Source organism: Pelophylax lessonae (assembly GCF_965119305.1).
Source record: "Pelophylax lessonae genome assembly, chromosome: 13".
Taxonomy (NCBI): Eukaryota; Metazoa; Chordata; class Amphibia; order Anura; family Ranidae; genus Pelophylax; species Pelophylax lessonae.
The window spans coordinates 40,803,598-40,818,719 of record NC_138780.1 but is presented as its reverse complement, the minus strand read 5'-3'; the positions used below and the strand labels follow the sequence as shown (position 1 = coordinate 40,818,719).

Sequence of the window (15,122 nt, the reverse complement as noted above, 5' to 3'; positions counted from 1 at the left end):
TAAATAAATTTAAAGCGTCGCAGATTGAGATCTCTATTGACCGTAGTTTGTCGCCATCCCACGGGGGGGCGCAATTTTAAACCGTAACATGTTTGGTATCTATTTACTCGGCGTGACATCATCTTTCACAATATACAAAAAAAATGGGCTAACTTTACCGTTTAGTATTTTTTAAATGCAGTGAAATGTGATTTTTCAATTTTTTTCCAAAAAAATGGCGTTTTAAAGACCGCTGCGCAAATACCGCGTGACAAAAATTTTTGCAATGACCGACATTTTATTCTCCAGAGTCTTTGCTAAAAAAATATATATAATGTTTGGGGGTTCTAAGTAGTTTTCTAGGAAAAAATACTGGTTTTAACTTGTGAACAAAAAGTGTCCGAAATAGGGCTGGGGGTAAAGTGGTTAATGTTCCTGGAGCAGTTTTAGAACTTAACAGTCACTCATTAAGAACGCCGCACCTGCTGATGAGGGAAGTCTCCAAGATGATTTCATTTAGCGGCTGGGCATGCGCAGTCGGATGCGCTGCAACAGCTGATAAATGACGCGGTGTAAGGTTAAAAAACGCTACCCCGTGAAAATTCCCTACCCGCCGCTGCTGTGAGCATGCGCAGTGGCAAGTGGCTCAGCTGATGTATGACGTACCGTACCCTCACCGGAAGTGACGAGGGTAGAGAATTTTCACGGGACACCAGCTCAATAAAACAGAACCTGGTTCACAGTGAATACAAGGAGGGAACAAGGAAAGATCCCTGTAAAGACAAAGGCACGTTCCCCTGTGGAAATTGTGCACAATACTCCCAAATAGAGAAAACTTTAAACCAAAACATTTTATAAATTGCAGAACAAAAGGAATTGTCTACCTAATTCGATGCGAATGCGGAGCGTTTTATGTGGGCAAAACCCGACAAGAACTGGGAAAAAGAGTAAACAAGCACGTCCACGGCATGCAAATTGGCCATTTATGGAAGGCATGTCCCCTATGACCACAATTACAGAATGCCAAGAACCACATTCAGGGCTTTGGAAAGAATCCTCATCCCAGCTAGGAGGAGGAGACTGGAACAAAACACTCCTATAGCTAGCTGGAAATGCGTTGGATTAAAAACTTAAAAGCAACGGTACCTCCTGGACTGAACGAAGCGGAAAGTTTTCGTCCCTTCCTAGATGGGTTTTCTTTAGGGAAAAGAGACTAGAATCTAGGGCTTCCCAGGAGTAGAAGGGGTAAAACCATCTATACCCCCCATCGGATTCCCCCTCTTAGGTTTCAACTCCTCTTTTGTGTCGGCAGCCAACATAGCAGCACGTCCAGACGGCCTCTCTATGCGCGTGCAGCCTCACGGCGCATGCGCTGTGGGGATGAAGCCGCGTGAAGAAGATGGGACTGTTGGGGCGCTGAGACGGGACTGTTGGGGCGCTGAGACGGGACTGTTGGGTGGTGAGATGAGATGAGATTGTTGGGTGGTGAGGTGAGATGAGATTGTTGGGTGGTGAGGTGAGATGAGATTGTTGGGTGGGGAGATGAGATTGTTGGGTGGGGAGGTGAGATGAGATTGTTGGGTGGGGAGGTGAGATGAGATTGTTGGGTGGTGAGATGAGATTGTTGGGTGGTGAGATGAGATTGTTGGGTGGTGAGATGAGATTGTTGGGTGGTGAGATGAGATTGTTGGGTGGTGAGATGAGATTGTTGGGTGGTGAGATGGGATTGTTGGGTGGTGAGATGGGATTGTTGGGTGGTGAGATGGGATTGTTGGGTGGTGAGATGGGATTGTTGGGTGGTGAGATGGGATTGTTGGGTGGTGAGGTGAGATGAGATTGTTGGGTGGTGAGGTGAGATGAGATTGTTGGGTGGTGAGGTGAGATGAGATTGTTGGGTGGTGAGATGAGATTGTTGGGTGGTGAGATGAGATTGTTGGGTGGTGAGATGAGATTGTTGGGTGGTGAGATGGGATTGTTGGGTGGTGAGATGGGATTGTTGGGTGGTGAGATGGGATTGTTGGGTGGTGAGATGGGATTGTTGGGTGGTGAGATGGGATTGTTGGGTGGTGAGATGGGATTGTTGGGTGGTGAGGTGAGATGAGATTGTTGGGTGGTGAGGTGAGATGAGATTGTTGGGTGGTGAGATGGGATTGTTGGGTGGTGAGATGGGATTGTTGGGTGGTGAGATGAGATTGTTGGGTGGTGAGATGGGATTGTTGGGTGGTGAGATGGGATTGTTGGGTGGTGAGATGGGATTGTTGGGTGGTGAGATGGGATTGTTGGGTGGTGAGATGGGATTGTTGGGTGGTGAGATGGGATTGTTGGGTGGTGAGGTGAGATGAGATTGTTGGGTGGTGAGGTGAGATGAGATTGTTGGGTGGTGAGATGGGATTGTTGGGTGGTGAGATGGGATTGTTGGGTGGTGAGATGGGATTGTTGGGTGGTGAGATGGGATTGTTGGGTGGTGAGATGGGATTGTTGGGTGGTGAGGTGAGATGAGATTGTTGGGTGGTGAGGTGAGATGAGATTGTTGGGTGGTGAGATGGGATTGTTGGGTGGTGAGATGGGATTGTTGGGTGGTGAGATGGGATTGTTGGGTGGTGAGATGAGATTGTTGGGTGGTGAGATGGGATTGTTGGGTGGTGAGATGGGATTGTTGGGTGGTGAGATGGGATTGTTGGGTGGTGAGATGGGATTGTTGGGTGGTGAGATGGGATTGTTGGGTGGTGAGATGGGATTGTTGGGTGGTGAGGTGAGATGAGATTGTTGGGTGGTGAGGTGAGATGAGATTGTTGGGTGGTGAGGTGAGATGAGATTGTTGGGTGGTGAGATGAGATTGTTGGGTGGTGAGATGAGATTGTTGGGTGGTGAGATGAGATTGTTGGGTGGTGAGATGGGATTGTTGGGTGGTGAGATGGGATTGTTGGGTGGTGAGATGGGATTGTTGGGTGGTGAGATGGGATTGTTGGGTGGTGAGATGGGATTGTTGGGTGGTGAGATGGGATTGTTGGGTGGTGAGATGGGATTGTTGGGTGGTGAGGTGAGATGAGATTGTTGGGTGGTGAGATGAGATTGTTGGGTGGTGAGATGAGATTGTTGGGTGGTGAGATGGGATTGTTGGGTGGTGAGATGGGATTGTTGGGTGGTGAGATGGGATTGTTGGGTGGTGAGGTGAGATGAGATTGTTGGATGGTGAGGTGAGATGAGATTGTTGGGTGGTGAGATGAGATTGTTGGGTGGTGAGATGGGATTGTTGGGTGGTGAGATGGGATTGTTGGGTGGTGAGATGGGATTGTTGGGTGGTGAGATGGGATTGTTGGGTGGTGAGATGGGATTGTTGGGTGGTGAGATGGGATTGTTGGGTGGTGAGATGGGATTGTTGGGTGGTGAGGTGAGATGAGATTGTTGGGTGGTGAGGTGAGATGAGATTGTTGGGTGGTGAGATGAGATTGTTGGGTGGTGAGATGAGATTGTTGGGTGGTGAGATGGGATTGTTGGGTGGTGAGATGGGATTGTTGGGTGGTGAGATGGGATTGTTGGGTGGTGAGATGGGATTGTTGGGTGGTGAGATGAGATTGTTGGGTGGTGAGATGAGATTGTTGGGTGGTGAGATGAGATTGTTGGGTGGTGAGATGAGATTGTTGGGTGGTGAGGTGAGATTGTTGGGTGGTGAGGTGAGATTGTTGGGTGGTGAGATGAGATGAGATTGTTGGATGGTGAGATGGGATTGTTGGGTGGTGAGGTGAGATGAGATTGTTGGATGGTGAGGTGAGATGAGATTGTTGGGTGGTGAGATGAGATTGTTGGGTGGTGAGATGGGATTGTTGGGTGGTGAGATGGGATTGTTGGGTGGTGAGATGGGATTGTTGGGTGGTGAGGTGAGATGAGATTGTTGGGTGGTGAGATGAGATTGTTGGGTGGTGAGATGAGATTGTTGGGTGGTGAGATGGGATTGTTGGGTGGTGAGATGGGATTGTTGGGTGGTGAGATGGGATTGTTGGGTGGTGAGATGGGATTGTTGGGTGGTGAGATGGGATTGTTGGGTGGTGAGATGGGATTGTTGGGTGGTGAGGTGAGATGAGATTGTTGGGTGGTGAGGTGAGATGAGATTGTTGGGTGGTGAGATGAGATTGTTGGGTGGTGAGATGAGATTGTTGGGTGGTGAGATGGGATTGTTGGGTGGTGAGATGGGATTGTTGGGTGGTGAGATGGGATTGTTGGGTGGTGAGATGAGATTGTTGGGTGGTGAGATGAGATTGTTGGGTGGTGAGATGAGATTGTTGGGTGGTGAGATGAGATTGTTGGGTGGTGAGGTGAGATTGTTGGGTGGTGAGATGAGATGAGATTGTTGGATGGTGAGATGGGATTGTTGGGTGGTGAGGTGAGATGAGATTGTTGGATGGTGAGGTGAGATGAGATTGTTGGGTGGTGAGATGAGATTGTTGGGTGGTGAGATGGGATTGTTGGGTGGTGAGATGGGATTGTTGGGTGGTGAGATGGGATTGTTGGGCGGTGAGATGGGATTGTTGGGCGGCGAGATGAGATTGTTGGGTGGTGAGATGAGATTGTTGGGTGGTGAGATGGGATTGTTGGGTGGGGAGATGAGATTGTTGGGTGGGGAGATGAGATTGTTGGGTGGGGAGATGAGATTGTTGGGTGGGGAGATGAGATTGTTGGGTGGGGAGATGGGATTGTTGGGCGGTGAGATGGGATTGTTGGGCGGTGAGATGGGATTGTTGGGCGGTGAGATGGGATTGTTGGGTGGTGAGATGAGATTGTTGGGTGGTGAGATGAGATTGTTGGGCGGTGAGATGAGATTGTTGGACGGTGAGATGGGATTGTTGGGCGGTGAGATGGGATTGTTGGGTGTGGGGTCACCATAGATCAGACCTCCATTGCATTACAGGGATCAGGAGGATTCTGCACAGGACACATCTGATAAGATCTGATCGGTCAATGGATGGGGTTGTAGAACGATCGGTACGATCACACAGTCTCTCACCAGCTCTGCCGATCCAGAATCTTCACCGCCACCTCCATCCCCAGCTTCTTGCTCCGCCCTCTGTACACCCGACCGAACCCCCCGCTCCCGATCCCCTCCAACAACTGCACATCCTCAGCCGGTAATCTCAGCATGTCTCCGGTGTGCCAGCCGGGCTCCTCCCCGCTACAGACTGGCAGATAGCAGCCCCGCCCTCCGCACAGTGACAGCTCCACTGCGCATGTCAGAGCCAACTCCGGCTATCTCCGGAGTAGGGGCGGAGTTGTGGCTCAAGCCACGCAGAACGGTCCCGCCCAGCCTGTTAAAGGGGGCGTGACTGCTCTGAAACTGGTTGTCAGCCCCGCCCCCTCACTTATTGCCTTCAAGTATAAGTAAAGGCAAAACTTTTTTAGTTTTGGATGGAGCAGAGAGGGATTAGAGCCCCTGTCACTTTCTATTGCTGTCTGTGCCCCCCGTTAACCACTTCTGTACCGGAAAGGTTTTACCCCCTTTCAGACCATTTTTTTTTCGATTCGGCACTGCGTTACTTTAACGGACAATTGCGCGGTCGTGCGACGCTGTACCTAATAAAAAAAAAAACAATATTTTTCACTTTCTGCTATATGACACCCCCCCCCCCCCCAAAAAAAAATGTTTTACCATTTTAGGCCATTTTGTTTTCTGCTACCTATTTTTGGTAAAAAAAAAAATCACAATAAGCGTATTTTGATTGGTTTGCGCAAAAGTTATCGTGTCTACAAACTACGGGAAAGATTTGTCATTTTTATTGTTTTTTTTTTTTTTTTTTTTACTAGTAATGGTGACGATCTGCGATTTTTAGCGGGACTGCGACATTGCGGCGGACAGATCGGATCCCTAACTGACATTTTTGACACATTTAGGGGGACCAGTGACATTACTACAGTAATCAGTGCTAAAAATATGCACTGTTACTGTAATAATGACACTGGCAAGGAAGGAGTTAACCCTATGTGTGATCAAGGGGTTAAATGTGTACCTAGGGGCGTGTTTCTGACTGTGGGGGGGCGTGGCTTGTGAAATGACCATAGAGACATGTGATCCTATATAGAAGGATCACAGGAGCTCTGTGATCATTCCAGGGAGAACGGTCAGCTGTGTTTACAACAGCCGACCGTCCTTTTCTCTCAGCGGGGAGCGATCGCGGGTGTCAGATGGCAATCGGAGCCGCCTGACCCGTGCAACGGCTTCCCCACTGTGATCGGCATAGATCTACATCGGTTTGTGCAGGAGAGCCACCCTGCCACAGTAAAAAGACAGCGGGTGGTCGGGAAGCGGTTAAAAAATCGGAGCCGCCTGCCCCCTACATTGGCTTCCCCGCTGACGAGCGGGGGCAGGAGCGCGCCGCCGGCGGCGCACGCTGGCCCCCTAGCTACAGGCGCGCGATCGACATAGCCCTACGTCAGTTTGCCTGGGGGAGCCACACTGCCGCAGTAAATACTTAATCTAAGAAAGTTGCGTTTGTAAGACCACTGCCCAAATACGATGTGAAAAAAAAAAGTATTGCGATTATCTCCATTTTATTCTCTAGGGTCTCTGCTAAACAAAAAAATATAAAATGTTTGGGGGTTCTAAGTAATTTTCTAGCAAAAATACTGATTTTAACTTGTAAACAACAAGTGTCAGAAATAGGCCTGGTCCTTATTCACACTGCCGCGACTTGTCAGGCGACTTGTGTGCCCTCAAGTCGCCCAAGTCGCTTGACATAACAAACGCAATGTTAATCAATGAGAGCCGTCTTAATTGGCACTACTGAAGTCGCTCCGACTTCAGAAAAGGGTCCTGTACTACTTTGAGGCGACTTGTATCCGACTTGTCCCAATAGACTTCAATGGGAGTCGCCTCCAAGTCGGATCCTTATCTTTTGTCAAGCGACTTGTTATCAGACTTTCCAGGAAGAAGAATGAGACTAGCCAGGCATTCCCCACATTGCAGCCATGCCTACAGTTCCTATATACCATTATCTCTGCCTGGTCTGTGTGAGTGGCACTGGTGGACACAGATAAGTGGCACTGGTGGGCAGTGGGACTGGTGGACACTGATATGTAGCACTGATACATGGCACTGATACGTGGAACTGGTGGGCACTGATTCGTGGCACTGATACATGGCACTGGTGGACACTGATATGTGGCACTGATACGTGGCACTGGTGGGCACTGATTCGTGGCACTGATACATGGCACTGGTGGACACTGATATGTGGCACTGATACGTGGCACTGGTGGACACTGATTCGTGGCACTGGTGGACACTGATTCGTGGCACTGATACTTGGCACTGGTGGACACTAATTCGTGGCACTGATACGTGGCACTGGTGCACACTTAGTGTGAGGAAAAGGATATGCAGTGTAGTTAGGGTACTATATACCACTATAGTTAGATTCAATAATCTAGTTTCTGTAGGGAAAGTGTTAAGTGTCAGGGTGACCGTAGTTTAGGATGAACTGACTCTGACTGTTATGCCAGGGTGACCGCCAGAAAAAAAAGATAATTTGTCTTAGAATTTTTAGTAGCGCAGGGATGTGGCTCCGCTCCTTTCACACCTGGGCGTTTTTGTTGCAGGCATTTATTGGGCATTTTTTGGGCGTCTTTTGAGGCAGGCATGACATCTGAACTTCTGTATAGGGGTATATATACACACACACATATATATACAGTATATATACACATACACACATATAGGTGTGAAAGGAGCAGAACCCTATCCCTGCGCTACTGCAATTATTTCAGTAGCGCAGGGATAGGGTTCCGCTCCTTTCACACCTATATGTGTATGTATATATATATATATATATATATATATATATATATATATATACCCCTATACAAAAGTTCAGTGTCAAAAAAAAAACTGTTTGTTGCAATAGTTCATTGGATCGATCCTTTCTGGGCGCTTTATGTACATACATTTCTATTTTGTAATATTCCGAAATGTTAGAAATAGCTGAATATATATTTTGTAGTATTACTGTACACATCTTCTTTTTATATGACTAGACTTGTTTTTGTTCTTCCTAATAAATAGTTTGTATACAAAATGAAAAAAGTTTTGCCTGTAGTTCTATTTTCAGTCTGAGCTCCTCTGAGCTGTGCTGCTCCAGCTCCCCTGTTTTCCTCTGCAGGGCTCTCGCTGCATGCATGAGGCTGGCCGATCCAAATCGTTGAATTCTAATAGAGCCGACTTTCTGTTCCTTACTAAAAAGCACAGAGATTGAAGGAATATTAAATCCTCAGCATTTTGGATTCGAACACATTTCCCACTTGTCTGCCGGGGCAACTTTTTCAGTTTCTTGCACATGTGTTAAAATCTGTATATTTTACTAGACATTACTGTACCCCCCTTATTAACAAAAAAAAAAAAAAAGTCCATGTTTTCTGAAGGCAGAGGCCCTGGAGAATAAAATGGTAGCTGTTGCAATTTTTGAGGTTGCCCGATATGTGTACAGATGTATATTAACCACTTAAGCCCCAGCCCTATTTCGGACACTTTTTGTTCACACGTTAAAACCAGTATTTTTTCCTAGAAAACAACTTAGAACCCCCAAACATTATATATATTATTTTAGCAAAGACTCTGGAGAATAAAATGTCGGTCATTGCAATAATTTTTGTCACGCGGTATTTGCGCAGCGGTCTATAAAGCGCCATTTTTTTTGGAAAAATTCTGAAAAATCACATTTCACTGCATTTAAAAAATACTAAACAGTAAAGTTAGCCCATTTTTTTTTGTATATTGTGAAAGAACATGTCACGCCGAGTAAATAGATACCCAACATGTTACGGTTTAAAATTGCGCCCCCTGTGGGATGTCGACAAACTACGGTCAATAGAGATCTCAATCTGCGACGCTTTAAATTTATTTAACGGTTACCAGTTTAGAGTTAGAGTGTAGCTCTTTTTTTTAAATTATTGCTCACACTCTGGCGATCGCGGCGATACCTCACATGCGGCTCGACTTGCGTATACGTTTTTTTTTGTGCGCGAGCTAACGGTGACGGGGGCGGATAAATTTTTTTTTTTTCCCACTTATTTTATTTATTTTTTTAACTTTATTACAGTTTTAAAAAAAAAAAAAATCTGATCACTTTTATTGCTGTCACAAGCAATGTAAACATCCCTTGTGACAGCAATATGTAGTGACAGGAACACTTTATGGAGGGATCGAGGGTCTAAAAGACCCTAGACCCCTCCACTACACTTCCCTGTATGCGAAACGCCAAAAACGGCGTTTTTGCATACAGCCGATTTTCAAATTTGCCGCCTTTTGCAGCACAGTAACCCGGAAGTGACGTCATGGACGCCGCCTCCGGGTTACGTCAACGGAGCCCCGATCGATGCCGTTTCCGGCATTCATCGGGACTCCATCCAGCCGGCGGACGTGCCGGCTGGGTGCTCGGGGCTCCCGGTGGGACGGGAGCCCCGAGCAAAGCCACGGAAGGCGGCGGGAGGGGGGGGACGTCCCCTCCCGCCCCCCCGGGTACCGATCGAGCGGCTCCCGAGCCGCATCGGTCGGTACCGACGGAAAGCCAACCGTCGGCTTCAAACCACGGTACCAGAATGATGCCTCTAGCTAGAGGCATCATCCCGGTACACTACCGCAAAGTTTGCTGACGTAGACCTACGTCAGTATGCGGTAAGTGGTTAAATGCACATGTTCAGGAAAAAATACATTAACCTCTTTACGTCTGCCCCCCGCAGATGTACTGTAGCAGACAGCCACACCTGCGCAAACTATGCGTCGGTCGCGCTCAGGAGGCTAGGGGGTGAGCGCGCGCTGCTGGCGGCACGCTCCCGCCCCCGCTCATCAGCGGGGAAGCCAATGCAGCGGGCAAGCGGCTCCGATTGCGGCCTGACACCCGCGATCGTTCCCTCGCGCTCAGAGAGAAGAACAGTCAGCTGTTGTAAACACAGCCAACCGTTCTTCTCCCTGGAATGATCACAGAGCTCATGTGATCCTTCTATATAGGATCACAGGTCTCTATGGTCATTTTACAAGCCATGCCCCCCCACAGTTAGAATCACTCCCCTAGGCTCACATTTAACTCCTTGATCACACACACTCCTTCCCTGCCAGTGTCATTATTACAGTAACAGTGCAAATTTTTAGCACTGATTACTGTAGTAATGCCATAGGCGTGCGCAGGGGGTGTGCCAGGTGTGCCTGGGCACACCCTAATCACCCCATGTTGCACAGATTCCCCCTGTTTGGACCCCTAATATTTCACCAAACAAAATTGTGAAGCAAAAATAAAATAAAATTGTAAAAAGTAATAATAATATAATAAAAATAAAGAAACTACTGACACCGTCCACTCCCATACTGACTCCAATCTCTGCCCTACTGACACTGTCAGTATATATACACATGCGCACACATACACACATATGTGTTTGAGCTTTGAGGTGCACACCTATGACTAATGCCACTGGTCCCCCCCCCCCCCCCAAAAGTGTCAAAAATGTCGGTTAGGGGTCCGATCTGTCCGCCGCAATGTCGCAGTCCTGCAAGAAATTACTAGTAAAAAAAAAACAACAAAAATTGACATAAATCTTTCCTGTAGCTAGTAGACGCAATACATTTTGCGCAAACCAATCAAAATACGCTTAGTGCGATTTTTTTTTTACCAGAAATATGTAGCAAAAAACAAATTGGCCAAAAATGTTTAAAAAAAATGTATTTGTAATTTTTTTTTTGGGAATGTTCTATAGGAGAATGTGAAAAATATTGTTTTTTTTTTTCAGAATTGTTGCTATTTTTTTGTTTATAGCACAAAAAATAAAAATCACACAGGAGATCAAATACCACCAAAAGAAAGCTCTGTTTGTGGGGAAAAAAGGACGTAAATTTTGTTTGAGTACAGCATTGCATGACCGCGCAATTGTCAGTTAAAATCTCGCAGTGTCAAGTTAAAAAAAAAGTGGCCTGGTCATTCATTAAGGGGGCAAATCCTTCCGGTCTTAACCTCCCTGGCGGTATGATTCTGTCAGGAATTACATACCAAAAGCGGTACAATTCTTTTCATGGAAATTTGGCGTTATGTATTATAGGCCTACAATTCTTAGTAATTACTGACTTAAACCTGACCAAAACAAGACTCTAGTAGACATCCCAGATGTGATAAATTTGAAACACAAACAAGTGAATTATAATCGAATCAATAATATTATTTTATTATTTAATATATAATATATATAATAAAATTATATTATTGATTAGATTATAATTCATGCATTATATATTATATATAGATATATGTGTGTGTGTGTATATATATATATATATATATATATATATATGTATATATATATATATATATATATATATATATATATATATATATATATATATATATATATATATATATATATATATATATATATGCGCATATATATATATATATATGCGCATATATATATATATATATATATGTATATATGCATGCATATATATATATATATATAATATGCATATATATATATATATATATATATATATATATATATATATATATATATATATATATATATAATATAAAATGTGTTTTGTGTTTTGTGCAACGTTTTTTTTTTTTTTTGAATTTCCCTCCCTAGTTCCGCTCCCATGCAGCATTGCTGCTGCAGGGAACGGAACTAGGAAGTGATCAGACCGACGGAGGGACGGAGGAGCGGCGGGACTCTCGGCTGGCGGTCACAGCAATGAGAGATCATCGCTGGATCGCCAGGATAAGGTAAGAGAACACCGCTGCGCTCTCTGCAATCCACCCCGAGCGTGACTCGGGGTTACCGATCCTGATATGAAAAATCAACCCCGAGTCACGCTCGGGATTACCGCTAAGGAGGCTAAAGTTGTTAAGATACTGTATATAATATAATACCCAATTTATTGGTATAATATAAAAGATGGGATTGTATGAAATAAATAGATACCAAACATATTAAGATTTAAAATTGCTGCGATATCATGAAACACAATTTTACTGAAAATCTCATAAGTGACCCTTTCATAGCCTTTACTGCTCAGTTTAGTGCTAGCTGTGAGCTCTGCTGCTAGAAACATTGCTCCGATATTTGCAGCAATACTTCACATGTGTGGTGCGATCGCAGTTTATAAACACGCGCACCCTAGGCGCAGATTTGCATTTGTGGTTGTGTGAGCGGCAACATGGATTAGTTGAATTTATTTTTTTCTTTTAATAAATCACATTTTATACATACAGTATACACACTCACCGGCCACTTTATTAGGTACACCTTGCCAGTACCGGGTTGGATCCCCTTTTGCCTTCAGAACTGCCATAATTCTTCATGGCATAGATTCAACAAGGTGTTGGAAGAGATTTTGGTCCATATTGACATGATAGCATTATGCAGTTGCTGCAGATTTGTTGGATTCCATGATGGGAATCTCCCGTTCCACCACATCCCAGAGATACTCTGTGGGATTGAGATCTGGTGAATGTGGAGGCCATTGGAGTACAGTGACCTCATTGTCATGTTCAAGAAACCAGTGGTGAGATGATCTGATCTTTAGGACATGGTGCATTATCCTTCTGGAAGGGGCAATCAGAAGATGGCTTTAGAGAAGCCTCTAAACTGGAGTAATAAAGTGCAGTCGGGTTTGACCAAATTCTAAAAGTTTTTTGGTAACACTTTTTTTTTTCTCTCCTTTTAATATTTTTTTGTACCTGGCTTGCAAATTTATAGTGATAGTGATCCTGTTCATCTGTTGATTAGGGATGATCGAACGGTTCGGGTCGACCATCGGTTCGACCCGAACATTGGGTGTTCGAAATTCGGCCGAATTCCGAACTTTTTGCGGTAAAAGTTCGGAATTCGGCCACCAGAACCGCCCAAAATGCAATGGGACACGAACTGGGCTTTAAACAGGGTCCAGAGGCCAATCAGGAGTGAATACGCCCCCCAGTATATAACATAGCCCCGCCAAACCTCTAGCACTGTAATACAGAGGCTGTGGAAGGGAGTGGAAGCATTTGTGTTTCTCCTGCTGCTTGTAAAGCTCCAGTGTCATTTTGCAATTATTAGTGTGAGGAAAGGGATATGCAGTGTAGTTAGGGTACTATATACCACTATAGTTAGAGTCAAAAATCTAGTTTTTGTAGGGATAGCTTTAAGTGTCAGGGTGACCGTAGTGTAGTTTAGGGTGAACTGACTCTGCCATGTCAGGGTGACCGTAGTGTAGTTTAGTGTGAACTGACTCTGCCATGTCAGGGTGACCAAACTCTGCCATGTCAGGGTGACCGTAGTGTAGTTTAGGGTGAACTGACTCTGCCATGTCAGGGTGACCGAACTCTGCCATGTTAGGGTGACCCCACTATGCAGATTCTGGGTTAGGGGTATACATAAATATATATATATATATATATATATATATATATATATATATATATATGCATCACAGGAACATGGGACAGGTTAACGCGTTTCACGATTCAGAAGATCACTTACTCATAACCACAAGTGTGGTCATGTGATTATGAGTAAGCGATCTTCTGAATCGTGAAACGCGTTAACCTGTCCCATGTTCCTGTGATGCACTGTATGTATTCATCTTTTATGGGGAATTAAAGCACTTCCATTTCATCATATTCCTGAGTGCGGTCAACTTTCCTTTTGATTGTCAGGGAGTGTCTCTACCTGGATGGGTGGGAGTGGGGAAAGGGGGGGAGGGGGGGTGGTTAAAAAAAAAAAAAAGTAAGACAAACTCTCTTTTTCTCTCTTAGTCTCTGGACATGATGGGGAGATAAGGTTTTTTGTGTAATGTATCTCTATTGTTCAGTGTACCTTTTTACTGTAACTTTCTTTGTCCATTGGCAACACTGTATGCATGCTGTGCTTTTCTGATAGAAAGCCCAGCACTAGCTCTGCACTTGTTGACTGATCCTGCAGACTGTAGATCTGGGGGGATTGTGCCCCTTTTCTGAATCATTCAGCTTACTCATTCAGGTGTGTGTGCATGTGTGTACTTTATTCTGTCCAATATTTTGATGGATTGTAGTCTATCCTTGTCAACACCTTAACATGTTACTTTGCTGCAGTGCCGGGCATTAAGCAACCTCTTGTCATATATGAACTGCGTTCAGTCAAATTGAGCTACATAAAGGGTGAAGAGTGAGGAGAAGGGTACAAAAGAATTTCCAAGGCATTTGATATACCATGGAACACAGTGAAGTCAGTCATCATCAAGTGGAGAAAATATGGCACAACAGTGACATTACCAAGAACTGAACATACCTCCAAAATTAAAGTGGAGTTCCGGCCTATTTTGCAACTTAAGTGATTCCTGGAGTGCTCGCTATACTGATCAACAATTGGGCATTTTCAATTTTTTTCGGGGGTCCCTTACCTTATTTTCAGAGCATTTTTGATTGTACTTCATCCTTCTCCCCCCTCTGTGGCCACGGCCAATGACATCACTTCTGCCTTCGCATTGCATCCTGGGAGCTGTTTGTCATCACTCCCAGAAGGCTGGAATCAGGAAGAACTCCCAGAACACTCCCTGGAATCAGAAAGAACGCCCAGAACACTCCCTGGGATCAGGAAGAACGCCCCGAACACTCCCTGTAATCAGGAAGATCTCCCAGAACACTCCCTGGAATCAGGAAGAACTCCCAGAACACTCCCTGTAATCAGGAAGAACTCCCAGAACACTCCCTGGAATCAGGAAGATCTCCCAGAACACTCCCTGGAATCAGGAAGAACTCCCAGAACACTCCCTGGAATCAGGAAGAACGCCCAGAACACTCCCTGGAATCAGAAAGAACTCCCAGAACACTCCCTGGAATCAGGAAGAACTCCCAGAACACTCCCTAGAATCAGGAAGAACTCCCAGAACACTCCCTGGAATCAGGAAGAACTCCCAGAACACTCCCTGGAATCAGGAAGAACTCCCAGAACACTCCCTGGAATCAGGAAGAACTCCCAGAACACTCCCTGGAATCAGGAAGAACTCCCAGAACACTCCCTGTAATCAGGAAGAAGGACACAGCAGATTAGGCTGCGGATTCAGATGCCCACATCCAAGATGGCCACGCCCAGACAGCGTTTTTAAAAGTAAGATTTTGACTAAAATCCAATACTGTACACCTTGTAAGTATGAG

At 45.3% G+C, this 15,122-nt stretch overlaps 2 protein-coding genes across 2 annotated transcripts in view; both read right to left on the bottom strand.

The window, feature by feature from the left end:
* LOC309569823 (ankyrin repeat and protein kinase domain-containing protein 1-like) overlaps positions 1–5,115 on the bottom strand; it is a gene marked incomplete at its 5' end in the record, with an annotated part of 76,093 nt that extends 70,978 nt beyond the window's left edge. Inside the window, one exon of the mRNA XM_082275826.1 lies at positions 4,982–5,115. Coding sequence (XP_082131952.1) covers positions 4,982–5,115 — 134 coding nt within the window. The remainder of the gene's footprint in view (positions 1–4,981) is intronic.
* LOC309569822 (ribosomal protein S6 kinase 2 beta-like) overlaps positions 1–15,122 on the bottom strand; it is a gene marked incomplete at its 3' end in the record, with an annotated part of 195,203 nt that overhangs the window by 78,803 nt on the left and 101,278 nt on the right. Inside the window, exon 11 of the mRNA XM_082275825.1 lies at positions 4,982–5,220. Coding sequence (XP_082131951.1) covers positions 4,982–5,220 — 239 coding nt within the window. The remainder of the gene's footprint in view (positions 1–4,981; positions 5,221–15,122) is intronic.